Source organism: Neofelis nebulosa, chromosome 16, assembly GCF_028018385.1.
Source record: "Neofelis nebulosa isolate mNeoNeb1 chromosome 16, mNeoNeb1.pri, whole genome shotgun sequence".
Taxonomy (NCBI): Eukaryota; Metazoa; Chordata; class Mammalia; order Carnivora; family Felidae; genus Neofelis; species Neofelis nebulosa.
The window spans coordinates 13,917,318-13,942,954 of record NC_080797.1 but is presented as its reverse complement, the minus strand read 5'-3'; the positions used below and the strand labels follow the sequence as shown (position 1 = coordinate 13,942,954).

Here is a 25,637-nt window from a genome sequence, read left to right as displayed (position 1 = left end):
TGTCCTCTCCTGAAGGCTCCTGTGGGACCACGGTGTCCCTGGCTGACCGCCCCCAACTCTTCTACCTAGCTGGGACCTAGCTGGACCTCACTGGACCTTCGAGGCCCCTTCCCTTCTTTGGTGGTAGGGGCGGGGGAAAGGGCCGAATCCCAGGCACTCCCTCGGGGCACTGTGGGGTCCTCCCAGGTCTTGGAGCTCAGAGGAAAGGCAGCTCTGCACTTAGGGAGGCTGGCAGAGGGCAGAGAGACCCCAGCCACCTGGGCCTGTCTTTCCCTGTTATCCACGCTGCGCTCTTCAGTCTTGGGGTGGGGGCGGGGGGGGGGGGGTCGGGGGCTGAGGACTGCAAGGTTCCCACCCAGGAGGAATCTTCAGTCCCCAGGGTGGGGGATGCCAGCCCCCAAGTCCTGTGAAGATGGGGAGGCATCTGGGTGGCGGTAAGAGGGACCCTGAGCTGGGCAGGGTGTGTGTCTAAATAACCCGAGGCCGGGAAGCCGGTGCCCCACTGCCGGGAGCAGGAAGTGCCGCCACAGGTGAGGGGGCTCCTTCCTGCAGCCCCACCCCCACACCAGCGCTTCCACCTCCAGCCTGTGGGGGGAGCACGGCAGGAGCAGGTGACCGGAGGCTGCCACCCGAGGCTGGGCTGGACTGTGAGATGGGGGTCGCCTTCCCCCCACAAGTGCCCCTACGGAGGGACGCCCAGGATCTAGGCGTCATCTGGGAGGCCCAGGCCCTGTGCCCGGGCTGGAGGCTTGGGCTCTGCTCACCTTTTCCCTACGCGTGCATGTTTACACGAGAGTTCTTTAGTATTTGGGGGTGAGGGTGGTTGGGCCCCAAACAGGGGTTGGGGGCCAGGCCCAGCCCAGCCTCTCTGAGTGCCAGGGTTCTTTCCACAGGGAGTGGGTGGGGTGTGGTCTGCAGCATGCAGAAGAGAAAGCAGGAGGCCTTGGTGGCCGAGGCATCTCCGACGGAGCAGTCGGATGGACTCAGCCATCTGCCCACGTACCTCAACCACCATAGCAAGGCCCCGGGAGGGAGTAACCCTCCACTCCGCCCCCCCATCCCCTACCCAGCCCACAGTCGCCAGTGCCTCCGCCACCTCCCCTGGTCCCAGGAGACCTGGAGTGTCATTTCAAAGTCGGCTGGGCGGAAAGTATTCCTGCGGTCCCTGCTGGGTGGCCGCCACCAACGGCCACACTCCTTGGCCCCTCCTCAAACTTTAGCTCTCTCCAAGTGACAGCTAAGAATAATGGGGCCTTGAAGCACCTTTCTTGGGACCAGCCGGGGCGAGCGCCGGCGGGCGCGGGGATGGGGAGCGCCGGGGACGGCGTCCCACCCCACCGGGTGGCGATCCTGGACGCCCCAGGGGAGGGGCGCGGCTTTATCCGGCTTCGCAGGGCGCGGAGCCACCCGGGGAAGCGGAAGTTCAGGGAGGTCGACTGCCTGGTCGGCGATGACCCAGGCAGCGCGGGGGGCGCGGCCCGCGAGGAAGCCGAGGTTCGGATGGGGCGGAGATTCCGGGGGGGAGGGGGGGGAGACTGGGGAGGGAGGCCTGTGCGCCCCGGAGCTGAGCGGGGAGGGGGGGGGGGGGGGAATGGCACAGGGTCAGGGGTGCCGCCTTCGGGGTGGGAGGGCGAGACCTGGGGGCCGGCCCGCGGGCGCGGCGGGAGCGGGACCGGCCCGGCGAGAAGGCGCATCTCCCTCCCGGCCGGGGTCTGCCCGGGGCGGGGTTGGGGTCGTCCCTCAGCCCGGCGACAGCTCGGGCGCCGTCGGGAGCTGAGGGCGCCCCTCCCGCGCGGCGCGGGGTCCGGGCGGGGCGGGCAGGGGCGGCGCCAGGCGGCGGTGACGCGCGGGGGACGTGCGGCGCGAGCGGCCGGAGCTCCGAGTCCCCCCCGGCAAGGCGGCCAGAGGCGCGCGGCGGCCGAGCGGCGGCAGGTAGGCGCGGCGCGGATGCTCGGCGGGGCGGGGCGGGGCCGGGACCCTCGGCCGAGTCGGCGCTCCCGCCCCTCGCCCCTTCCCCTTCGGGCCTCGGGCGGCCGCCACCGAAGGGCTCCGGGGAACCAGCCGCGCCCCCACCGCGCCCTCGGACCGGCCCCCCGTGCGCCCCCTGCGTTGGGCGGCCCTGGGGCGGGGGGTGAGTGCTGGGCTCTGTCCCGGAGGCGGGCGCGCGGGGCGGCCGAGCGGGGTCGCGGGTGCGAAGAGCTCGGTCCACGGCGGCGGGCGGTATTTGGTGGGGCTGCCGCCGGCCCGGGCCCCCTCCCGAGGGCGCGGGGAGCACGTGCGCTCTGGCCGCCAGCGCTGGGCGGTGGTGGTGGTGCCGGTGCCGTGGCCCCGCGGGCCTCTGTCTCACCTCCTCCCGCCTCTCCCTGCGCCCAAACACTCGCCTCGCCGTCTGGCACCCGCCCTCGGTCGACGACTCCCAGGCCAGGCCCGGGGCAGAAAGGTGGGGAGCCCGTTCTGAGAATCAGGCTGGACTCCCCCTTTCGACTCTACCGCCTCCCAGACCGCTACCCCCTGGGAAAACCAGTGGGGCCTCAGTCCATTTATCTGAAAGGTGGGTTGACAACATGCCTGCCTGGATGCTGGACCAGGCCAGTGGACGACAGGCTGTGAGTGGAAGAGAAGCAGTCAGGTCACGGCCACTGGGGCTGCCTGGCCTCTGGATGAGGGACAAAGGGGCAGCGCGGAGGCCAGAGTGCTTTTCCATCCCAGAGGCCCTGAGCTGCACGTCCAGAAGTGCACACTGGGTGTGAGAGGGAGCAGACACAGGAGCGTGCCCTCGAGGTTGGACCGGGCTTCCGTGGGTGGGCCATGACTGAGGAGTTGTTCCCATGGCAGGAGGCCCGCCCCCAGAAGGGGCACAGGTGGGGTGGAACCTTCTTGCCCAGAGGCCTGTGGTGTGGACAGGACCTGGGGTGAGCAATGGGAGGCCTGGCCCCAGGGCAAGCTCTGTAATGACTCGGTGTGACCTTGGGCAGGGCCTGGTACCCAGGAGGCAACCTGGCTCTGACCAGCTGCAACCTCAGTCTGGAGGGGCAGCAACAAAAGGGGGTCTGTGCTCTTCAGGACAGTGACCAGGGAGTGTGTGTAAAGGGGGGTGGGGGGGGGGGGGGCTGTGCTGTCCTCTGTGCCAGGCCCCTTTGCTCTAGGGTGGGTCCAGCAGTGACCTGGCCGGTGCCACTCTAAGGTTAGGAGTCCAGCAGGGTGCCCCAAGGGCCCAGGGCTGGAAGACTGTCTCACAGAGCAATCAATCCATCCGAGGCACCTCTGGGTCAGGCCTCAGGTGCGCTGGGCCAGGACAAGCGTAGGACAGGAGTGGAGAGGCCTGAGGATCCTCACGGTGCCGGCCCGGCAAGGACAGACCTCCCGGCCTCAGTCCCCATCTGTGAAATGGGCGAGGTGGGGTGGCCTTCAGGGAGAGTTCTCAGTCCACTTTCACAGCCCGTCACAGCGCCCACATGGCCGGGCCCCTGCCGAGGCAAACCGAAGCCAGTCCCGCCCCGGGGGGGGGGGGGGGGGGAGCCGCGGGAGGGGCCACAGGATCTCCTTCCGCGCCGCCGGCGCTCACTAGCGCCCTGTGCCGTTCTGGGGCCCCCTGACCCCAGCGGCCCGGGCGCTGGCCTATACGGTAGCAGACTAGCAGACGGGGAGAGCGCCTACTCCAGGCAATACGGCAGCGGCTCCTCCCTTGGCGTGGTCACGTCCCCCACGTCCCTCGGCCCAGCGAGAGCGGGGTGGCAAGGCGGAGCTTGCTCCCTTCCCACACCCCTCCCTGTCTCTACCCTGCTGGTGACCGCCCAGCCCCACCAAGGTCGGCCCGACCCCCACCTGCCACCAGGCCCAATAGGGTGGCGATGGGAGGGGCCCCTCCTGGTTACTGAGGTTGGCCGTGCAGAGCCCTTCTTGGCCTTGGCCTTAAAACACTAGCTTTGGGGGGCGGGGTGGGGGTGGGGGTTACAGGGAGTCGAGCAGTGGGACAAGATGGCCATGTGATGGGCAGGCTGGGCAGGGTTCAGGACCAGAGGGGGTTGCTTTGAGCCTGCTCCAGCCACCACTCTGAGCCTTCCAGACCAGGGGGCTCTGACAGGGTGAGCCCAAAACCATACACAGGACCACAGCCCACAGCCCACAGCCCCCTCCTTGTCACATGAGGCATGATGTTGGGAGAGGGGCTGGCCCCAGAGCAGGGTGTTTTCACACCACTGGCCTCTGCAAGAAGTAAGAGCTTTGGGAGCACCCTGGGGGACTCTGTGATCAGTGGATGTGGTGTGGAGGGCCCAGGCTGGCTTAGCACGCTTGGGTCATGCCTGGGGCAGACCTTCACCCAGTGCTCAGGGCCCATCTCCCCAGAAAAAGCCCCAGACACCTCCCCCCAGTCAACAGCTCTGCCCACAGGTGGGGGCAGGGCGGAGGTGGGCATCTGGGGTCTTGTGTCAGCCCTGGGAAGCGGACAAGCACCCAGACCAGTGTTGCTTCCTGAGCGCTGGGTGGATGGAGGCATCCGGATATATGTTACCTATTTGCACAACAGGGACAGCGGGGAAAGGAAGCTAGGGAGCCTGGGAGGCTCTCCCTCCTCCTGAAGGTATGGCACTCTTCTGTCAACCACCCCCTATGCTTCAGGGACCTTGGGGCTCAACTGAAGCCAGGTGCAAGCCACAACGGGGCTGTTTCTTTGGTGCCCAGGCGCGAGTCCCAGGCGTCCTGGTGCAGGAAGAGCCCAGGACGGAATGCAATTGCTCCTCTCCTGCCCCGCCCGCCTGGAGCTGGTCTTTGAGGACTGGAAGTCTGGCTAGTTAACTAGCCAGTCTCCCCAGAAGGCGAACCTACAGGCTCTAGAGTTGGAGGCCACCACAGTGAACCTCAGGGACACGGCCTGCCCTGGAAGCGCACGGGCCAGAGACCCAGGATCCAAGGTGGGTGAGAGAACCACCTACAGAAGCCTAATGGGGAGTGTGGCCGGGCGCACTGGGGACGGCAGCGGGTCTGCAGGCTGGAGTGGAGCAGCAGAAGGGGTTCTGGAAGTGGGAGAAGCCGAGATGTGGGGGTGGTCAAGGCCAGGCTGTTTGTGTGAGTCTGCCCCAGCCCTCCAGGTGGAGGTGCCCAGGTGACTACAGGCGGAGAAGGGGGTGATGCTGGAGCACACACCTGGCAGGAGGCCAGGCTGCCACAGGGGCTGGGGTCTGGAGTCCTGACCCACTGGGATGCCGGCCAGCCAGTGGACCCCTGCGGGAGAAGCTGGCAGAAGGCCTGGATTTGGGAGCTCCGATGGGTGGTCTACGGGAACGGGCTGTTCAAGTGACCCCCATGCATACTCTTCTCTGGGCCTTCCTCTGCTCAGCTCCCAGCCGCCTGGGGCTGTGGGACCTTTTCGAGAATTGGGGGGGCAGCTCCTGGAGCCTCACCTGACCCAGGAGCGGACACACATGCCCCACCGGGGAGATCAGCTTTCTGAGGTCCAGAGGGCGGGTTATTTCTGGGCCGGGGACGTGGTTCGCATGCTTCCCTGGGAGGGTAAATGTCATCACAAGTCCAGCTGGCTGGTGTGTGCCCACAGATGTGCTGGCACTGCCTCTCCTGGCACACTGCAGCGAGGGTCCCCGACCAGTCCCCCCAAGGGGGCCTCCATTCCAGGCCCTCCTCCCCCTATGGGTTGACAAGACCCATTTTGCTCTTAGAAATCCCAGCCCCTTCTCTACCTGGACGCCCTACTGAGCAAAACCCCTTTGCTCCAAACTGAGGCCCCACCAATTCCTTTCCCTGCTTGCACACCACCACTGCCCACTGGCAAATTGAGATCTTGCTGAGAAACTTCACTTTGAAGCCTGGCTGATGTGGGCAATGAATAGGGGGTCATTTTAGTGTGGTTGGCACCCTAGGCTGGCGGGGCAGCTGGGAGGAAAGTGTCTGAAGTCTCTAGGGATGGGTGGGAGAGATGGCCACGCTCCCCACGTAAGCCTCCCGTGGCAGCCACTTGGCCCACACAGGTCTTAAAGCATGCCATATCCTCCTGGCACCTAAGCCTTGGCACCCCTGCTCCCCTCACCCTCCTGGATACTAGTTCAGGGGATGCCCCATGTCCCACAGGTGGCCAGCGTCTGTCTCCTGAGGACCAAGGGAACCTCCAGGGAGGGCCCAGCCCTGGCCGGCAGCAGCTCAGCAAAAAACAGGCCATCTAAGGTGGGGGCGCATGTTCCTCTGACGAGTGCCAGGCGCGGCTAGTACAACCAAGATCTCAGAGGGAGGCCCCGTATTCTGGAACTTTGGGTATACAGACTTGAGCTGCTCCTAACTTTTGGCGTCAGACATCCCTCTTTGGCCTTTGCATGGCCCACTTGGTCTATTTTTAAAAATCAATGAAAGCCCACAAGCCCACAACCCAAAACAAACCAGGATTCTGGGGATGACCAGCTCCTCTGGGCCCCCATGACCGCCATCGCTGTCCTTTGTCCTGGGGCTGTTTGTTTGTGCTTTCTGCCTTAAACAGTGGCGTTAAATTGTAACACATTCCTAAAGTGCATTTTTTCGGTTTTTTAATTAAGTTCTCCTGCTGCGTGTACCTCAGGGATCTTTTAAGCTAAAGACAGTGATGAGTAGCCGGGGCCTGCGGTTTTGGCTGTGGGATGTGTTTGCCCCTCCGGCTGGTCCTCAGCACATGGCTGCAAGGTCTGAGACAGGGTATCTGGTGGGGAGAACCCAGGGCTGGGGCCAGACTTTCCTGGCAGAGGCCGGTCCCAGATTCCAGGTATACCTTAGATACGCAAGAGGGCCAGCTGGGGTGCCGTGCAGGCCATGGGCCTGGAGGCTTCCCTGGTCTGGGTGCCCCTGTGCCCCTCTTAGCCTCAGGAACTCCCTGCAGCTCGCTCTTAGGCCCAGGAGGCTTCTGAGCACTCGGGGCAGGGTGGGTGGGCCTAAAGGGCACGGGGTCCAGGAGCCCAGAGAGAAGAAAGGTTCTCTTGGGTCTCCCAGAAGCAGTGCTGGTGGCAGTGAAGCCTGGCCCAGCTGGCAGCCAAGGCAAGCACTGGAGCGGACCTCTGGCCCAGCCCGGGGTGGGGGCCCGGGCCGCGCTCTGCTCCAGTGGGCTGTGTCAGCCCTGTCATCAGCCTGATGGCCAGCTGGCTCCTGGGGGGGGGGGGGGGGGGTCTGGTCATCCAACAGTGGTGCTCTTGAACAGCAGCTACAGCTGGGAATCACCCGGAAAGTCCTTGAAAAACACCCCTCAACACAGGCCACACCCTTGGGTCAGAGCCTCAGTACCCCCCAGACCACTGAATCAGGATCCCAGGGAGCACCTGTGGCCCGGATGCTGGGGGCAGGGAGAAGGGTTATTCTTCCCACGTCTTCTCCCCCACAACGCTGACCCTGTGCTCACACAGGCCAGGCACAGAGGCCCTTGTCCTCACTCCAAAGTCCTGTCCCAGGTTCCATGTGTGCCTCGCACACAGAAATGGGCCCCCCAGGGGCTCTGCAAGGTCAAAGATGAGGTTGGAAAGGGGACGGCGTGGAGCCAGGTGGCTGACACAGGGGCTGTGAGATCTGGTTGGGACGCTCCTGGGCATCAGTGCAGGTGCGGCATTTACACCACGCAACTGGCAAACTCCCCCTTGGGGCTTCTGTCCTCCAGAGCTAGTCTCTGGCCGCTGGCAGGAGAGGAGAGGGGGCTGCGGTCCGGGCAGCACCTGCACCGAGGAGACGGTCTCCTGGGACCAGCCTCTGTCTGCTGAGCTGGGGGGGCGAAGGCACCAGCCTCACCCCTGGCATCAGGTGGAGGCGGGGGGCTCCAGCTGGACGTCTGGCGCCAGCACCCCCAGTTCCTGTGCCTCAAGGGGGCTAAGCTCTGGGCTTGAGAGAGGCCTGAGGGTTTGCCCCAGTAGGCTGCATGGAAGCCGCCTCACTGGTACTGCCCGATGGCCTCTGCTGGCGACCCCCAGTCCCGCCTGCACAGCAAAGCCCGTGAGCCTCAGCCCCTCTTGGTCAGGCTCTCACTTGGGAGCCCCATTCCCCGGGTCGGGGGTGGGGGTGCACGGCTGGCCACACCTAGATTATTAGGTCTCAAGGGACACCACCCCAGGTCCCCTCTCACAGGACCCACCTGCAGCCGGGGGTGGGAAGTGCGGGCTGCTCCCCCAACAGGGTCAGGCGAGAGGACACACCGGGCTGACTTCCCCGCTGGGGTCTGTCCTCCTCAGGAGGAAACCTGAGACCTTGCTGAGCCCAAAAAAGCCACTGCCCTTTAGAGCCAGCTGGGTGGGAGCGGGCCAGGCCTGAGGGGGGGGGGGGGGGGGGGAGGGAGCACGGCAGCTGCCGCTCAGCCCAGACCCTCCAGCCTGGGGCCAAGTGCAGGTGAGGCCCCAGGTGAGGGCCAGAGGCGGGGCTCTCAGGTAGCACAGGGGCTGACCCACTGACCCAGCCAGCCAACCCAGGCAGCCTGCCTTCCTTCCTCAGGGACGCACAACCTGTCCTCCTGGCCATGGGCGGCGCCGTGGTTGACGAGGGTCCCACCGGCATCAAGGCCCCTGATGGGGGCTGGGGCTGGGCCGTCCTCTTCGGCTGCTTCGTCATCACGGGCTTCTCCTACGCCTTCCCCAAGGCGGTCAGCGTCTTCTTCAAGGAGCTCATGCGTGAGTTTGGGATCGGCTACAGTGACACGGCCTGGATCTCCTCCATCCTGCTGGCCATGCTGTACGGGACAGGTGAGGGGCTGTCACGCCCAGCGGTCACCTCTGGAGTTCACCGTGTTCAGTTCTGGTTTAAGAGCTGCACACAAGCAAGAAGGCCTGGGGGTGGGAGATGGGCAGGGCCCAGGGGGGCCCCTTTCTGCCCCAGATCCGTGGCTCTCCATGGGGCCAAACCCAGCACAGGCCAAGTCTTTGTAAGACCTGGCCGACGACAGGCTGTACCTGCACAGCTGTACGTGGTCCCAGAGGACGAGGCTCTGGAACGGTCCTTTACGGACAGTTGGGTCTCGACGCCTAAACAGAGCAAACAGAAAAGAGACCGACCCGGGGGCATTCTGCTGCAAACCGTGCTTTGCTTGGGAAGGTGTCTGGGCACGACTCACATCCTGGGCACCTGGCCTGTCTGCTGAGCTGGGGCAGGGGGCACCAGGGAGGGAGAGTCCGGGCCCAGCTCTCTGCCCCCCACCCCCAGGCCCACTCTGCAGCGTGTGTGTGAACCGCTTTGGCTGCCGGCCCGTCATGCTCGCGGGTGGCCTCCTGGCATCCCTGGGCATGGTGGCTGCGTCCTTCTGTGGAAGCATCATCCAGCTCTACCTCACCACCGGGGTCATCACCGGTGAGTGGGGCCCAGCGGGGAGCGGGGCAGGCCACAGCACGCTCACTCCTCAGTGGCCAGATAACGGGCCGGGCGGCGCATCCAGAGCGAGGGGCCTCTTGGGAGGGGGCGGCAGTGGGTTGCCTCCCACCCCTGGCGCCAGTCTCTCCCTCGTTCCCCGTCTGTCTCTCCCAGCATGTTAGTTGGTGACAGGGGCTTTGAATGCACACCGGGTCCCCTCGCATGGACACCCACAGGCCCCACGTACAACTGTTCAGGCCGGAGCCTGTGTCTGGGCAAACGGGGGACAGGGACAAGGGGCCAGGAGGACCGAGCTGACACCTTTCCCCGCCTGCCCCTCCCATAGGCTTGGGCTTGGCACTCAACTTCCAGCCCTCCCTCATCATGCTCAACCGCTATTTCAACAAGAGGCGCCCCATGGCCAATGGGCTGGCGGCCGCGGGCAGCCCCGTGTTCCTGTGCGCCCTGTCCCCGCTGGGGCAGCTGCTGCAGGACCACTATGGCTGGCGGGGCGGCTTCCTCATCCTGGGGGGCCTCCTGCTCAACTGCTGCGTGTGCGCCGCGCTCATGAGGCCCCTGGAGGCATCCCGGCCAGGTTCGGGGCCCGGGCCCCAGCGGCCAGCCAGGCGGCTGCTGGACCTGAGCGTCTTCCGGGACCGTGGCTTTGTCATCTACGCCGTGGCCGCCTCCATCATGGTGCTGGGGCTCTTTGTGCCCCCCGTGTTCGTGGTGAGCTATGCCAAGGACCTGGGTGTGCCCGACACCCAGGCTGCCTTCCTGCTCACCGTCCTGGGCTTCATCGACATCTTCGCCCGGCCCGCCGCGGGCTTCATCACGGGGCTTAAGAAGGTGCGACCGTACTCCGTCTACCTCTTCAGCTTCTCTATGTTCTTCAACGGCTTCACGGACCTCACGGGGTCCACGGCCAGCGACTACGGTGGCCTGGTGGTCTTCTGCATCTTCTTCGGCATCTCCTACGGCATGGTGGGGGCCCTGCAGTTCGAGGTGCTCATGGCGATTGTGGGCACCCAGAAGTTCTCCAGTGCCATTGGCCTCGTGCTGCTGCTGGAGGCCATTGCCGTGCTCATTGGGCCCCCGTCGGGCGGTGAGTGGTGGGTCACAGCCTTCCTGGGGAGGGGGACCCACCATGGGAGGGCTCTTAGCTGCAGGGACACCTACCAATGTGGCCAGGCCACCCGTATTCCAGCAGGAGTGAACGCCAGCCATGCCCCCCTCCTGAGGACCTGCTTGGTCCACCACGGAGGGGGCCACGGGCCTAGACCAAAGGCAGGCATGTGCCCGAATCCCGAGGGTGGTGCTATCCCTGCATGCAGGCCAGCTCAGAGCCCAGGTGGGGGGTTGGCTTTGGTTACTTTGGGCTTTTACCCTTTGCAAAGGCTGAGAAAATACCGGGGCGTAAACTTAAACGGTGTGGGCTAGGGTCTCTCCAGCTGACTCTGTAGGCCCGCACCCACAGGGGACCCCGTGAATTCCAGGGCTGTGCCTCGGGGGTCCTGGGGTCCTTCTGGGGCCTAGGCAGTTCCCGCGAAGGCCACGGGTCAAGAGGCCTCCACGGTGACAGGTGACAGGCAGTGTGACCAGATACCTCCGGGCACCTCAGACGAGGCTCCCACCCTGAACCTGCACGGCTCCAAACCCTCCTCCGAGCCTCTTGGTCTGTGCTGCCTGTGGGGAGGGAGAAGCCGGGACAGGGTGCCCCCGGGCTGTCCCCAACAGCACAGTGGTGCACAGGTAGCCGGTGACCGTGGGGGTGACCTTCAGCCCAGGCTGACGCTGTCACCCCTTTGTAGGCAAGCTCCTGGACGCGACGCACGTCTACCAGTACGTGTTTCTCCTGGCAGGGGCCGAGGTGCTGACCTCCTCCCTCGTGCTGGTGCTGGGCAACTTCTTCTGCATTAAGAAGAGGCCCGAGGCGGCTGCGGAGGAGGGGGAGCGCCACAAGCCCCCCGCGGACGTGAGGGTGGACTCTCGGGAGGTGGAACACTTCCTGAAAGCAGAGCCTGAGAAAAACGGGGAGGTGGTTCACACCCCAGAAACGAGCGTCTGAGACGAGGAGGCCAGCAGGGGTGAGGGAACCGGACAGAGACTTCAAGGCTCGTGTTTATTTCACAAACAGGACCGGCTTGGGTGGGGCCGTCCGTGTGTCTCGGGGGGCTGGTGAGGTGGGGACCGTGTCATTCCAAAGCAGGTCTGTGGTAGAGCCAAGCCTCGAGGTTACAAGCCGTCTGCACCAGGACACAGCCTGCTGACCCCAGAGCAGCCTGGTGCCCACCGCTGTGCTCAGGGACCTAGAAACCCATGCTTCAGAGACAACATGACCGGGGTCAGGGGCGGAGCGGCACCGTCTCGGGAGAGACACCCCCCCCCCCCCCCGCACCATGTGGCTGGCTGCACCCCGTCCCGCCCCACCTCCACCACGGCGCTCTAGCCCGCCCCTCGCCGAGTGTTGGGGGACAAACCTCCCTTGCTCCGCTTCTGAAGGTCTGAAATAAACCCGCGTATGGGAGGAGCCACCTTGGAAGGAATGTCTTCAAAGAGCCGGGGTCTCATTCTACGAGGGGCAGGGGTCTGACCGTTGGCTCCGAACTCACTTTTTCAACAGACAACCTGGTCGTTTTTACAAAGTGGCTCTGGCCTTTGTCAGCTGGGTCGGCTTTCTAAGCGCTGCTGGCTCTGGACCCTGTGTCGCTGGAGCCCAGATGGCTCAGAGCATCCACCTAGGGGCCCCGTGGCTGGAATGGGTCTGGCCGCACCCAGGAGCCCCTTTGAGGCGTGGGCACTTCAGCTGAGACATACGTGTGATTCGTGTTCACTATGTGTGTGTTTAAAGAAAATGATCTTCCTGCCTTCCATTTATTCACCCCTCGGTCGGCTGATCGTGGCCCTATGTGGCCAGCACCCAGGGTGGGCATCTGCTCCCGTCCTCCTGGTCCAGCCCTGCTTGGCCTCGCCCCGGGTACCTCACACCCACCTGCCCTCGTGGCCAGTGGTGGCCTGCGTGGCTGGGAGCCCGGTCAGAGGCCGCTGGGGCCGCCTCAGTAGGTGGTGCGTCGCGGGCGCTGGGGACGGCAGCGGGCACCCTGGCGGGCCGCGTGCAGCCGGAGAGATGCCACGTCCCTGCTCCTCTGCAATGAAAAGCAAGTGAAAGCTCACACCTTGTCCCGGCCAGAGATGTCCCCCCCGGGGGGCTGCTGCTCTCCCTCTTCCATGTGTCCCTCGAGCTGTGTGAAGCCAGGCACCCGCCTGCAGCACCTGCCCATAGCCCCGGGGCTCTGATGCCCATCCTGGTCTGCCCAGGCCCTCTGTGGGGGGCGGGGGCTGTGGCGATGCCAGCTGCCACAGGGGTCAAGGCAGAGGCCCGCATCTACTGCCCTTGGCCCGTGTTCAGGTGAGCCAGGCAGGGCCCGCTGGGCTGTTTGTACCCTCCCCCTTCTCGGCCGCAGGAGCTCCATCTGGCTGCTGCTGGCCACGAAGAGCTGTTGTGGGCTTCCTGGACCTCGCGCTGCAGTCTCCCCAACCCTCACCCTAAACTGCTTCCCCAGTGCTGGCCAGGAGCAACTGAAGTGGGCATTCTCACCCGTCTCCATGCCCGCGTCCTAAGGCTGGCCCAGCATGGGGGCCAGCGACCCCGCGAGTCCTGCCCTGGGGATACTTAACGTTAAGCAATTCTGAGATGATCGCTCCAATCGAGGCAGGATGAACACAGCTGGCCGGGGGGGAGCTGGGGTCCGTGGGTAAGCACGCGCACTCCAGGGTGAACAAGGGTTCCTCTACCCTCCCCTTGGCCTAGGGAACGCGGGTCCACCTGTCCCCTTAGCCGGCACCTTGGTGGACACGTGAGGTGGACCCAAGGCCCCCTGCTGGGCACAGTCTCAACGCCTCCACCCCAGACCGGAGGCTGAGGTTCAAGGCCAGAGGGAGAGGGTGAGCAAGGCAATCTTATCTGCCTAGTTTTCTGGTTCCAGGTGTTTCCGGCCGGGCCCAACATGGGAGACAGGAAACCTGGATGTCCTCAGGAAGCTGCGGCCACCCAGGGCTGAGCACTCCTCCCTCACACGAGTCAGGGAGAGCAGTCAGTGCTCATGGGGCCATCCCTCACCCTCCAGCACCCCGTGGAGACTGCCCCATGTGAAGTGAGGCAGGCGCCCGTGCCAAGCCCCCCCCCCCCCCCCGTGGGCCTTCTTGGCCCCTCCCTGGAAGGTATGCACACATCACCCCAAATCACCCCAGACTGCTGCCCCTAGCCTGGCCGGACCTGGGTGGACCTGCCACATACAAACGCTGGGAAGAGCCTATGCGGAGAAGCCCCTGGTGCATGCGCGTGGGCCCTGAACCGGGGGTGCCCGATGGGGGGAGGCGGCACTTGCAGCGGCCCTGACGGACTGCCCAGTCCTTCCCAGCACCCAGTCCATGGCCTCAAGGACGCACAACGTGGTGGATCCTTGTAACCCAACACGGGTACACGGGAGGCAGCACCCAGGCTCTGGACACGGGAGGAGGACAAAGGGACGAAGGACAGGGTGTGGGGTTTCCAGGAGGGGCTCCAAACGGCTTTCAGCGGAGGCTCTGCACACACTCCTGAGTACTGAGCCTTGTGCCCCAGCCCAGCGGCTGGTCCCTGGGTCAGGAAGATGGGGACTGTCAGGCGTCTTCCACTGCTGAGAGGCCAAGGAACAGGGCAGGCAGGCTCTGGGCAGAGGGCAGCGTGACGGCCCCTGTCTGCCCGCGGCCCCCTCCCAGCAGAACAGAGGAGGGCAGCTCGGGGCTGGTCTCCCTGCCACCTGGGCTGGGGGGAGCAACAAGGGGCCCGAATTTTGCTTTCCCAACGTTGGTGGCTGGGAAGTGGGGAGGGCCAAGGAAGAGCCCAGCCCTCTTCCGGAACCTGGCGGCCCACTGGGCTCAGCCAGAGTTGGCAGAAAGGGGAGGGCTGTGCTGGGTTACCGCACACTCGTGGGGAGCAGCTGGCTCCTCAGGCGCACGTAGGCCAACCCCACGCCTTCTTGTTCGGTGGGGTGTGGGGCTCACGGGGGCTGCAGGGCTTCAACAGTGCACGTGGGAAAGGGAGGTGAAGGCTGTGAGTTCAACAAATGGAGGGGCCCACCCTGGAGCTGCCTCCCAGGAACCACGTCCCCCTCGGTGGCTGTAGGACCATGACAGGCCGGCTGCCTCCCCACAATGCTCGGGGCAGGTGACAGTGCTTCCTTTTGGTGCTGCCCGTGGGGCCACGGGGCTCAGGCACCTGCTCCGTGAAGGTGGTCAGGCCGGGGGGGAGAAGAGGCCCCCGAGCGCACCGGCACGTGTGTGCGCACGGCCTGTGCAGGCGTCGGCTCTGGAACCGTAGAAGTGGCAGCCCGCCCGGCCACCTGCTCCCGACCAGCTTATACCAACACCACCGACAGGCCGCGGGCAGGTCAGACACACAGGGCCCCTCTCAAACGGATGAAATAAAGACCATGTGGAGGGCGGGGGAGGGGGGAAGGTAGAAGTCATCATGGATTTATTATTTACACGGTGGTAGTACATAGATGCAGTGATCACACAAACGTGCCAAGTCAGAGACCGGCCACCGATACACAGGTTGATACAGACGTTGCAACTACGCGTCCTGCAGTCGTGACGGGGAATTAAACACCGGGAGGGCAGCAAGTGTGCACGGACGGACGGACGGACGGACGGACAGCCGCACAGCCACGGGCCCGGGCCCGCCTTTCGGATCGTCCGGCAATTTCAGGTGGAAGCCCAGATGCAGAGCGTGAGCAGGCTGTCCCTACCGGCGTCGGGCAGCACCCGGGGGGCTGTGCTGCTCACGCCCCGCCAGGCGGCAGGCGTACCTCTGGAGAGGGTCCCAGCCCACCCTGACCCGCCCGAGCTCGCACCGCGCTCCCACCGCCCCGCCTGGCCCAGGCCCCGCGCCCCCAAACAGAACAGCCAGTTCAGGATTCACAAAGAAGCAAATGGCCGCGCTCCGGCGCTAGTGGCTGAGGGGGAAGGAAGGGGAAACAGAGACGGACACTTCTCCGGTCCACTTGCTGCCAGCCCTGGTTTCCACACAGAGCACTGTGCAGGGGGCGGCAGGAGGAGAGGCGGAAGTTCCCCCAAACACCTATATTGCACCTTGTTTCCCGCGACGGGGGCTCCGGGCTGCCACCTGGCGCCTCTGCCTGCGACAAGATGAGGGAGCGTCCTGGCAAACCACCAGGAGCCCAGGGGCCCCGAGAGGTTCCTTCTGGCAAGACTCAGCCCCGCCCTGCTTCTTGACCCCTGTGGGGTTTGCTAGGTCCCAACGAAAGTCCCGGAAGGAAGTGCGTGACACCACACCCTCCTGGACACAGGTCGAGTCACCGGCTTCTTGGCACTTGAGGGTGGATTCCCTTGGGCCGAGGCCTCTGTGGGCAGACCCGGTGCCGGGCACACCGCCACGCCCTTGGTTCTGAGCACACAGATGTTAACACACGTTGAGGGCCAATCTACACCGATCACGGTTACAGTCCGTTCAGAACATTTCCCAAATTCAAAGACACGGAGGCAACACCACCACCAAAACGACCACACGTGACCCCAACGGAGGGTCCGACGTCTCTCGCTCGAAATCCTCTCCTGAGGCACCAGCAACGCGCCACGCAAAGCCTTGGCCTCTGAGATCTTCGGTGCTCGGCTTCCTTCTGGCCGCGTTCAGGGGGGTGAGGCGCAGCCTGGCTCCCTAACCGCTCCGAGGACCTCGTCGCACGGGCCTTCCGCTTCAGGTGGGGAAGGGACAGTGACAGCCAGCACCAGCGTAACGAGGCCACAAGACGCACAGCACACGGCACACACACGGACACGCACGGGGCACTTACACACACGTCTACACGGGACGGCACTTCTGACGAGAAAACCCCTCTCCACAGCGGACCCCACGACACACGGACCACAAAGCAGAGGACGGCGCCCGCGCTCTGCTCCCTGACGCGCTCTGCCTACGCGGAAGCTCCACGCCAGCCTCTGCTCCGGGGGTTCTTTAGAGGCAACATCTGTCTCAGGACCGCAGAAACAGACGAGAAAGGAACAATAAAAAGACAGGTTTCTTTACACAGATTTAAGCCAGTAATTTTTAGCAAAATGATACAAAACTGTCTTAACCAAGTAGAAGATCGGTGGTTACAGTGGGCTCGTCAGGGAGCAGGGCGCCGCCACCGCAGGGGGACTGAAAGGCTCTGGAGCGGGAGTCTGGTTCTCTCTGCAACTGTCTCTCACACTCTGCTTTTCTTCCCAGCCCGAGACGAGCGGGCCGCGTGGGAGGCCCTCGGTGCAGCCCCTGCGACGGCAGAGCTTTGCGGTCTGTCCGGGTTAGTTTGTGTTTTGTTTCCCCCACGGGCGTCGCTGGGCGGGCGGCCTGGAGAGCTCCCGGTGTTAACGTTTCGGTTCTAGACCGGGGGGCGCGTCACTAGTAAAGCCATTGTAACAGAGTAGACCAGCCATGCATTGTCTGCCCTTCACAGCGGAAAGGAGTTCTCATCGGTGCACCACAGACTGAAGACCACTGGAAGCCACCCGACCGGGAATCTGTCGGAGCCAAAGCACAGGAGAAGGTCAGCATGAGGCCAGAGGCACGGGGCCGGCCAGACTTGGGCACGACACAGCAGTGATGGCGAGGGGGGGACACGGACGCTGCCCGACCCTACTCTGGACGCCCGCGCCAGACGCCCAGCCACGCCGGAAGGTCCCTCTGCGGCCAGGACACGTGCTCAGCGGAACGAGTGACAGGAAGACGGGGAAGGAGGAAGAAGCATGCAAGCAAGGAGGCCGGTGGCCACGGAGCTAGAAGCTCGAGAACAATCAGACCAGACAGAGTCCAAGCCGGAAGAGGTACTTGCTCCCAGCACCCCCTTCCTGGAAAGTAACCTGGAGTTCAGGAAGCAGGGACGAGGCACCGTGTGGGCACCGGGACTCCCCGTTGGGTGGGGGGGGGGGGGGGGGGGGGGGAGGAGACGTGAGAAGCAGCTCCCGTCAGGGCGCCCCGGGGAACGCGGCCACGCCGGAACCGTGGCAGGTGCCGCAGCGGCGCCGGCGGCGAGCCCTGGCCACGAGGAGCCACGGCGTCACCGACGGGAGTGGGCCTGGCTCGGGTGCCCAGCCATGCGCCGACGGCAGGCAGGGAGCAGGCGGCTGTGGCTGACGGGTTAATACAGACGGCAGCACGGACGGGATGCTGAGCAGAGACCGAGGTCGGAAAGAAAAACAAACGAGGACAGAAATAAATGCGAAAGAAGAGAGTGACAAAGCCAGGGCGGCAGAGACCACCGGGAGACTCCCGCAGCAGGAGCGCAAGAGCCCCCACCAAGCACGGCCGCTCAGCTGAGGACGACACAGCCCACGCCCCACACTACGGACCCCGGGCCGGGGCGGCTCGAGTGCCCTGGGGCCGCCGGGGCCGCGCACGAGCGCACGGCCCCGGGCTCTGGACGGGGCCGCCGGCCAGCGCCACGGCGGGCAGGGTCCCAGGGCCGCCCCGCGCGCCCCCAGACCGGGCGGCTGAGCGCGGCCGCTCCGGAATCCATTCACGGAAAAGCACCGGGCGGAGGGCACGCGCTCTCCCCGCAGCACCCGGCGTGCAAGCCCGGTCCCGCCTGCGCACCCCCGGGGGCGGACGCAGGGGCGGTCCGTGCCCGCCCCGCCAGGCGCCTGCCGCCTGCCGGGCCCCGACATGAGCACACTCACCGGTGCTGCCTTCCAGCGGGAGACGTGCAGCTACTTGCCGTGGTGTTCGAAAGGAATGCTATTCTGAGGTGGGGGGAAAAGACAGCCGTTGGTAAGGGTTCCGCCGGCAAGCAGGACTGAGGCCTTCCGCACCTCGCTTCAACTGGGTCCGCGACCCGGCCGGGCTGCCCCAGAGGGGACCCCAGGAACGACGAGAGCAGCCGCAGCCGCTCCTCTCGCCTCATCGGGCAGAGCGTGAACCCGACACTTCCGGATGGGGGCCCGCGGTGGGCCCCGCCCCCAGGCCTTGCCTGTGCTTGGCCACCCCTCCTGACACGCGGACCGGCCACAGGGAAGACAAGGGGGCCACGGGTCTCACTGGAAAGGAGTTAACCTCAGAGGCCGTGTCACGTTCTATTCACGGCACCGGACCCGCGAGGCCTTTTCTTCTCAAAGACAGAAACGCACAAACAGGTTCATCGACCAGATGCCCTCTGGGGTCCTCACTGCTCTGGCTGAGAAGTCGGACTCGTGCCCTGGGTCGGGAGCGTGGGGACCGTGCTCTAGCACAAGCCCCCTCCAGAAGGAAGTAGAGGCAAGGAATGGTCACCCTCCTGCAAAGTCTGAGCGCACCACGGTTAAGGGGTGGGGACGAGGGACACAGATGTCAACGGCCCCTCCCCGCGCCCAGCTGGAGAGTCAGCAGGGTCCCCCACAGGCCGGCCGGCGGCTCGAGCGCCTTCTGGGAAGAACTACTGCCTCCGACATCGCACATCTGCACAAGACACGACATCTCTTCAAAGTTCACAGAGAACCCAGACGAGAAGCAGCCACGGGGGAGGTGGGCAGAACACACACGGCCTCAGCCCCATGGGGGCCGCCCTCGCTTCACAGAAGCATCCCTGGCTCTACCTGCATCCCACTTCCTTTGGGGAAGCGTGAACGGAACCCACAGAATCACACAAGCTGGAACTTCCAACCCACCGGGGCCGACACTGGGGGGCAACCCCCGCCAAGAATCTCAGAAAGAGACTCTTGCTGTCCCACAGGGTGCCCGTCACCCCCCGTGGAAGGCAGGAGCCTGGTGCAGAGTCTCCCAAGAGCGCAGGTGGGTGACCCGGAAAACCCAAAGGAGGGACCATCTCTGGGTCGGGGGTGCGTCAGGGACACATCCCAGGGCCGTGTCCTCAACACAAAGACCCTAAGAAAACCCCCAGGGGGACCTAGTGCTTCTATCAGAGGGGAGACACCTCCCCATCACACCTCTGGAGCCTCGTCCTTCTGGTCCAGTCCCACGCTTCTTCACACGGAAAGCACAAAGAACAAGGACGCGGAACACGGGACTCCCAGTTGCAAACTCGCCTCTGCTCAGTGAGACTTCACAGCAAGGCCCCAGGGCATGTGGGCTGAGGCTGGCCACACCGTGCGGGAGAAGCTGGGCTCGGTCCCAGCAGCCTCGGGCCCTCTGTCGTCCCAAACCCTCCACGTATGTTCTTTTCCCTTAAAGAGAATTAGCTCTGCCCCTTCCTTCACCTTTGCTGGCTGAGGTCCAGCACATAGATCCTGAGTCCAGACAGAGCCCCTGGGGTCCACAGACTCCCGGTTGTCCCCGCCTGGGGTATCTGGGGCCCTGGAGCAGGCTGTATGCCTGGGCTCTTGGCCACACGTGGGCAGACGCTGCCTACGATCTATTTCCTGCTGCCGATTCATGGATTCCAGGGCTTGGGGGAAGAAGCCCATAGCCCTTTCTGTGTCCTGCGGGGAGGGAGGTGCAGTGTGGGGCCCAAGCTCATTACGCTGGCCAGACTCCTCGAGCCCCACAATTAGAACTACACGGATCCTTAATCTCTTTGGGAAAAAGTTACGTACAAAGACAACCCCTTTCTGGCAGAACTACCAGCAACCTAGAGGTAGTCACACCGAAACTATTCACTTTACCGGGCTAAAATAAAAGTGATCAGGAGTGCTCCCCCTCCTTGCTCCTCTGCCAGAAGATCAAGCAGACGCTGCAGAACTGAGGTTCTGGGCAGTTCTCACAGACCCTGTGCTCTCCTAACCAACGTGCTCGGCCCAGCAATTCACCAAGATACGCCCAGCACCAAGCGTGTGCCAGCAGCAGGGCCCAAGGCTAACTCGTCAACGAGAGAGGTACAACAGTGAGCCGGAGGGGCACCGCCAGGGGTGCGTGACCCAGGACCCGGGCTTCCAGGGTGCTCCCCAAAACCAGTGCCCGTCCCCCCAACCCCCCGCAGATACCACGGGGCACAGGCAGCCAGAGGACCCTGTTGGAAGCAGGAGAGGGCCCTGACAGCTACCTGAGCAAGAAGGTCCAAGTGTGTGAAAAGAGCTCATCTGTGGAGGGCACATGGGTGAACGCAGAAGAGCCACAGCACCAAAGTCAGAAAGGGAAGAGGAGGATGTGGGTGGAAGGGACCCATGTGCGTGACCGAGCCATTTCTCTGAGGACACCTGCCTCGTCAGAAAGAAGGCAGGTGGGCAGGGACCTCAGAAGACGGGAACCCTCACCCGCGCGCTGACAGGCTTGTCCAGGCCCCCTTCTAGGGGCCGCCAGCAATCCACGGGGACCGCCTGCCCAACAAGTGTGAGCAAAGGGCCTCCAAGCCTGTGTGTGCCCATGACAGACGTGTGGTGTGAGCAGGCGTGGCATCTCAAGTCTGCACCGGAAGACGGCCAAGCCTCCAGGGCTGGCTTGGGGATGGGCTGCGAGGAGGGCCACAGAAGAGAAAAGGCCCCACTACCTGTCCCAGCGCGGTCGGGAGACGAGCCTTTCCTCTGCACAGCCCGCAGTAGGCTCTGAACTAAGGGGCTGCAGAGCCGCAAAGGGCGCCGCGTCCCTCCCCGCTTAACACTCGGAAAGGACGGCTGAGGGGAAGCAGGAAGGAAGGAAGCCCTTCCACACCCTCGCCCCACTCTTCTTGGCGCCCGAAGACCAGCTCGGACACAGAAAGCCCACGGGCCGCAGCATCCCGACCTCGCCGAGCCCGGAGCGCGTGCCTGTGCGGAGCACATACCTGTGAGGTCGACATGCGGGAGGTATCTTGTCGGCCCGTGAGATCGGAGGAGGAGACGTTGACGGGGGCGCCGCGGTGCAGCCGCATACTCACTTTCCGCTCTCTTTCCATGCCAGACACGGGCCGAGGAGAGGTGTTAGCTGGAGAAGAGACGGGGCAAGGGTGAGGCCTCAGGGCAGCCCTGCCATCAGCAAGAGGAGGCCTCTCCTCAGCGGCCTCGGCGTCTAGCACGCGGGGAAGTGGGTGCCGCTGTACCCCGCGGGGCCCCACCAGATTTCCAGGTCGGCAGCGGTGGGCAGGGCCCGCGGAGCGCCCAGGGACACCAGTGTGCTGGCTCCGGGCGGACTTTCCCAGGAGCTCAAGCAGCAGAAGGGGGCAGCTCGAGGCCTCTGTGCTCAGGGGGCCGCTCATGGAGGGGACAGAGGGGTGGGGAGAGAGGTTCCTAGGGGAGCCATCCATGTCTCAGTGGCAGGGTCCTCCAACTCCAGTGAAACACACGTCCCCTGGCCTGCCCATCCTCGGGAACCAGAGTCGACCAGAAGCGGGACGCACACAGCCTCACCCGGCGCGGGGCCCTGCAGCTCCAACAACCAGAGTGGCCAACGTGCACACCGGAAGCCCCGGTGCCTGCTGGGGAGACGTGGCCTCAGCCCACTCACCAGTGTGTGAGGTAGGGGTGAGGGGGGTGGGAGGAGCCACCTCCTGGGTGCCCCGCAGGCGGCCAGAGGCCGTGGAGGGGAGGCCGCGGGCGGCTGGGTTCCGAGGGTGCCTCAGCCGCTCCTCTCGATCGCGGCGCTCCCGCTCAGCGTCATCAGCTGCCCGGCTGGCTCCCTGCGAAGGAAGCAGGAAGACTAGACTGAACAGGGTTCGGTGGAAACTGCCCAAGGGTCCCGGCTGCCCCTTGCGACTCAAGCACACACCAGGGGCACTGGGACCTGCAGCCAGCTGGGATGAGGTGCCTCTCCCTCCAGGACGGCGGCCTGCCCCTTGACCCTACGAGTGCGCAGAGGAGGTCCCCAATACTCCTGAACCCCCCTCACTGATAGCAACTGGGTGGCCTCTTCCCTGTGAACATCCACACGGGGACGGGAAATCACACGAGGTCAGGGCAGCGGTGGGCCCAACGTGCTGGCATCCAGAAGATCCAAGAGGCGTGTGGAAGTGGTGGCATCTGGTCGGTGGGAGGCCTGAGCAGAGCCCAGATCTCCGGCCCCAGGGCGGATGTCAGGCCAGTGCCCACAGGACAAGGACTCAGGTAGCCAGAGCTGTCCGAGGAGGACCCACGTGGTGGACACCACTTAACTCGCTCCCAGCACAAACAGCTAGTTACACGATGAACCGGGCGAGTGGGGACAAGACACCCGCCACCACGTTCTAATCACCAGTGCCGTAAGGCAATAGTCTGCAAACGGCAGCCCACGGGCCAAATCCAGCCACCACCGGTTTCTGCACAAGTCTTCCTCCGCACCCACTCGAGTAACACGCCACCTGGGGCAGCTTCTCAGTGGCGGCGCAGAGCCGCGTGGCTGTTCCAGCACGAGCACCACAGAGCTGCGATTAGCCACACCCCAGCCCTGCCCAGAGAAGGGCGGCCGGCCCCGCTGGGAGGGGGATGCCGCCAGAACGTTGCCCAGACTCCGGACGACCTGTGGGGGCACGTCCTGCGCCAGCCCGCTGTGGCACACCTGGTTCTCCCACACACGGCACGGACCCCTGCACGAACACCCGGGTACCCGCGAGGCCGCAAAATAATCCTTTCTGGCTTATGCTGTCTAGAGAGGAGGTTCCGCTCCTCCATCAAATCTTGTCACCCTGGAAAGGTTCCAATTTCTGTTTTAAGCTCGTAACTAAATATAACAAATTTGTAACAAAAGAGGAAGAAGTTCCAAAAAAACCCTGGAAGTTTCTGGCAATAGTATCTCAAGATTAATTAGATTCCTGTAACAGGCAGCCTGTTTTAGAGAAGGCAAACACCAAAGCTCAAGTTCTGCACCCCCACCCCCAGCAGTCGTGTACAAACCCGCATCCATTCAACAACCCCGGAACAAAAGAAGTCAACGCACTTGGACCCCAGGCACCGCGCCTCCTGAGCACCCACCCAGCTCGCTCACCCACACGGCTGGGTCCGAGGGAGGAGGGGCAAGTGGTCACGTCACCTGGCAGGAGCCCTCGGCCTTGGCCATACCCCCCTGCACGACAAACGCTCGGGAGCCACACCTCAACATCAGAGGCAGTCAAAGCCACGGCGCTCTTGGTGAGGAGAATGCTAATAAAATGACACTCCCATGGTCTGTCATTCAAGTAAGAACCCTGGTTCCAGGCAGACCTGCGCCAGGAGACACATTCCACTGGCTCCAGGGGGGCCAGTGCTGACACAGTGCCTTCTTTACTGTCCCCTCACCGGGATCTTGCTTCTTGGAACCTGCCAGCCTTGGCTAGATGCACCCTACACCGGGCCAAGACCCTAGCAGGTGCACTCGGCTCCCCCTAGGCGGCAGACACGCCTTCCAAAACCTGCACCTCGTCCGGCCGAGGCCTCTGTCTAACCAACCGGCAGAGCACTTACAAACTTGAGCATGTTCCAGTCGAACACGTAGTCATAGGAGAAACCCTGGCGGTGGAAGAGATTCCTGAAGAGCTGCCTCAGGTAGGAGTAGTCGGGCTTGTCGTCAAAACGTAAGGAGCGGCAGAAATTCAGGTACGTGGCGAACTCAGCTGCAGAACAAGATACTCAGTGCTACCTAGCAGCGCCCAACAGGGCACTGGTGGCTGCAGATACTCTCGCCACCACTGCCTGCCACGCACCAGGCACGCGAGACATGTCGTCCGAAACACTGGTCGCACAGGGAGGGAACTGAGACTTCAGGAAACAGTTTAAGAAAACCCAGCACCACAGGGCACAGCCTGCTTCCCCCCAGGGCATTTCTCCACGGGAACAAGGAACTCCCTGGGTCCTTGGTCCCGGAAAGCAGAGGAGCGCCAGGGACAGGAAGCTGCCGCCAGCCCAAGGACAGGTCAGCCACGCGGGACTCGTCGGCCTCCCAGCACCCCCACCCAGCGCCTGCACGCGAGGACACGCACAGGGGTAGCTTTTACACAGCACTTCGATGGGGGTGGACATCTTCTTCTCGCTGATCCGTTCGTACTTCTGCCTCTTGGTGGCTGCCTTCAGCCCCTGCCAGGGCAGAGAGCCCAGATTGAAGTACATGAGCACGTAGCCCAGTGACTCCAGATCATCCCTTCGAGATTGTTCTGGAAAAGATGGGAAATGGGTTAAGCACAGCACACGTGTGCCTGCAGCTGCAAAGCCAAGACCCCAGGCACATGCGCACTGTGGAAATGCACTTTCAGAGCTACAGAAAATACTCTCGGATTCTTTCTCACCAGAAGTCACCCCTGATGTGCTTTTAGGGGCTCCGGCACCCCTGGATGGGCGATAGCAATATTAAGTTTACTGTCAGAAAGCCCAGCCACTTAGCCGCCCCCACCACACCCCACAAAAGTTTCTCCACGGTCCGGACAGTCACCTTCGCTACAAAGGTTCGATGATGGCCTCCATGCCAAACATGCTGGCCACTCCCAGGGTGTCCCAAGGGGCTGGCCTTTCCCTGAGCTAAGGGATGGACATGCCCAAGGCGGCCTGGGCCAGTGACCGGGGGCACAGAAGAGCCCATCACCCACGGGCTCACCGATTCCAAGATGCGTGTTGATGGAGGCGTACCGCGCCGTCCCAGTGAGGTTTTTGTTCTCGCGGTAGGGGATGTGCTGGTGGGTCCTGGCATCCCGGTACTTCTTGGCCAGTCCGAAGTCAATGATGTAGACCAGGTTGCCCTTCTTCCCCAGCCCCATGAGAAAGTTATCTGGCTTCACATCTCGGTGGATGAAGTTCTTTGAATGAATGTATTCGATGCGACTAATCTGGAAGCAGAGAAGGAACGATGAGACATTAAACCCCAGCAGCAGCCTTGGAAAAGGATCCTGGCTCGGCAGAGTGAGGGCTGCGTCCTTAGCTGCACGTCCCGTCCCCTTGGTCAGAGCAGAGTAACTCAACAACCAGTGAAGGGCGCCGATCGGACCCCCTTCGGGACCCCTGCAGTCTTCCCCGCTGGCTCTCGTGGTGGGTGGACTGCTGGCTGGTGACAGGACCGCCCCCTTCCCAGACGAGGGTCTGCACCAGTCGGCCTCTCTGCAGAGTCCCACACGTGAATGGGCGACGCCGTGTGGGGCAGTCTCCAAAGCCGGCCAACCGTCAGTGCCTTGCAGCAAAGGTGACCGTATGCCCACTTTCTCCCCACCCACCAACAGGCGTAAAACAAAGGGAACCGCACCCGAATGCGCCATCACACTGCCGAGGCAAACCAAGCAGGCATCGAGCACCCGGGCTCCCCGGCACTTTGGAAAGCGGGGTTCTTACCATCTGGTCAGCAAGCAGCAGTACAGTTTTGAGGCTGAATTTCCTCGAGCAGAAGTTGAACAGGTCTTCCAGGCTCGGTCCCAACAGCTCCATCACCATGACATTGTAGTCCCCCTCCGCTCCGCACCACCGGATGGTGGGGATGCCCACTGCAAGAGAAACCCAACACGCCTGTGCTCGCACACTCAGACGCACCACATGAG

General features: G+C 64.0%; 2 protein-coding genes across 13 annotated transcripts in view; one reads left to right on the top strand and one right to left on the bottom strand.

Annotated features, from left to right (window-relative positions):
- The first annotated feature begins 1,649 nt into the window (after positions 1-1,649).
- Positions 1,650-12,164, top strand: SLC16A3 (solute carrier family 16 member 3). Of its 7 annotated transcripts, none has more exons than XM_058704815.1 (8): positions 1,650-1,932; positions 4,529-4,582; positions 4,684-4,913; positions 7,622-7,717; positions 8,443-8,690; positions 9,148-9,291; positions 9,638-10,396; positions 11,103-12,164. In XM_058704815.1, exons 5-8 carry the CDS (start codon positions 8,468-8,470, stop codon positions 11,357-11,359), a joined length of 1,383 nt encoding a protein of 460 aa, XP_058560798.1. In that variant the 5' UTR covers positions 1,650-1,932; positions 4,529-4,582; positions 4,684-4,913; positions 7,622-7,717; positions 8,443-8,467; the 3' UTR covers positions 11,360-12,164. The 7 variants fall into 7 exon arrangements, with proteins under 7 accessions (XP_058560798.1, XP_058560801.1, XP_058560797.1 ...); XM_058704817.1 differs by lacking the exon at positions 1,650-1,932 and adding an exon at positions 1,948-2,131; XM_058704820.1 differs by lacking the exon at positions 1,650-1,932 and adding an exon at positions 6,085-6,177 and having other exon boundaries at positions 3,976-4,582.
- CSNK1D (casein kinase 1 delta) overlaps positions 11,400-25,637 on the bottom strand; it is a 32,934-nt gene continuing 18,696 nt past the window's right edge. For 3 of the 6 annotated variants that reach the window (XM_058704810.1, XM_058704807.1, XM_058704808.1), the window contains 7 exons: positions 25,435-25,583; positions 24,710-24,938; positions 24,102-24,272; positions 23,587-23,735; positions 21,680-21,851; positions 21,021-21,160; positions 18,079-19,743 (listed from right to left, as the gene is read on the bottom strand). In XM_058704810.1, the coding sequence (XP_058560793.1) occupies positions 19,357-19,743; positions 21,021-21,160; positions 21,680-21,851; positions 23,587-23,735; positions 24,102-24,272; positions 24,710-24,938; positions 25,435-25,583 (1,397 nt within the window). In that variant the 3' untranslated portion in view covers positions 18,079-19,356. The other 3 variants (XM_058704811.1, XM_058704813.1, XM_058704812.1) reach the window with 3 other exon arrangements.

Excerpts from the sequence above, each read along its gene's own strand:
- SLC16A3 (XM_058704818.1), top strand. The coding sequence starts at position 8,468 with ATGGGCGGCGCCGTGGTTGACGAGGGTCCCACCGGCATCAAGGCCCCT. Across the intron at positions 8,691-9,147 it reads GGCCATGCTGTACGGGACAG|GCCCACTCTGCAGCGTGTGT; the intron begins GTGAGGGGCTGT and ends CCCCACCCCCAG. Across the intron at positions 10,397-11,102 it reads CATTGGGCCCCCGTCGGGCG|GCAAGCTCCTGGACGCGACG; the intron begins GTGAGTGGTGGG and ends ACCCCTTTGTAG.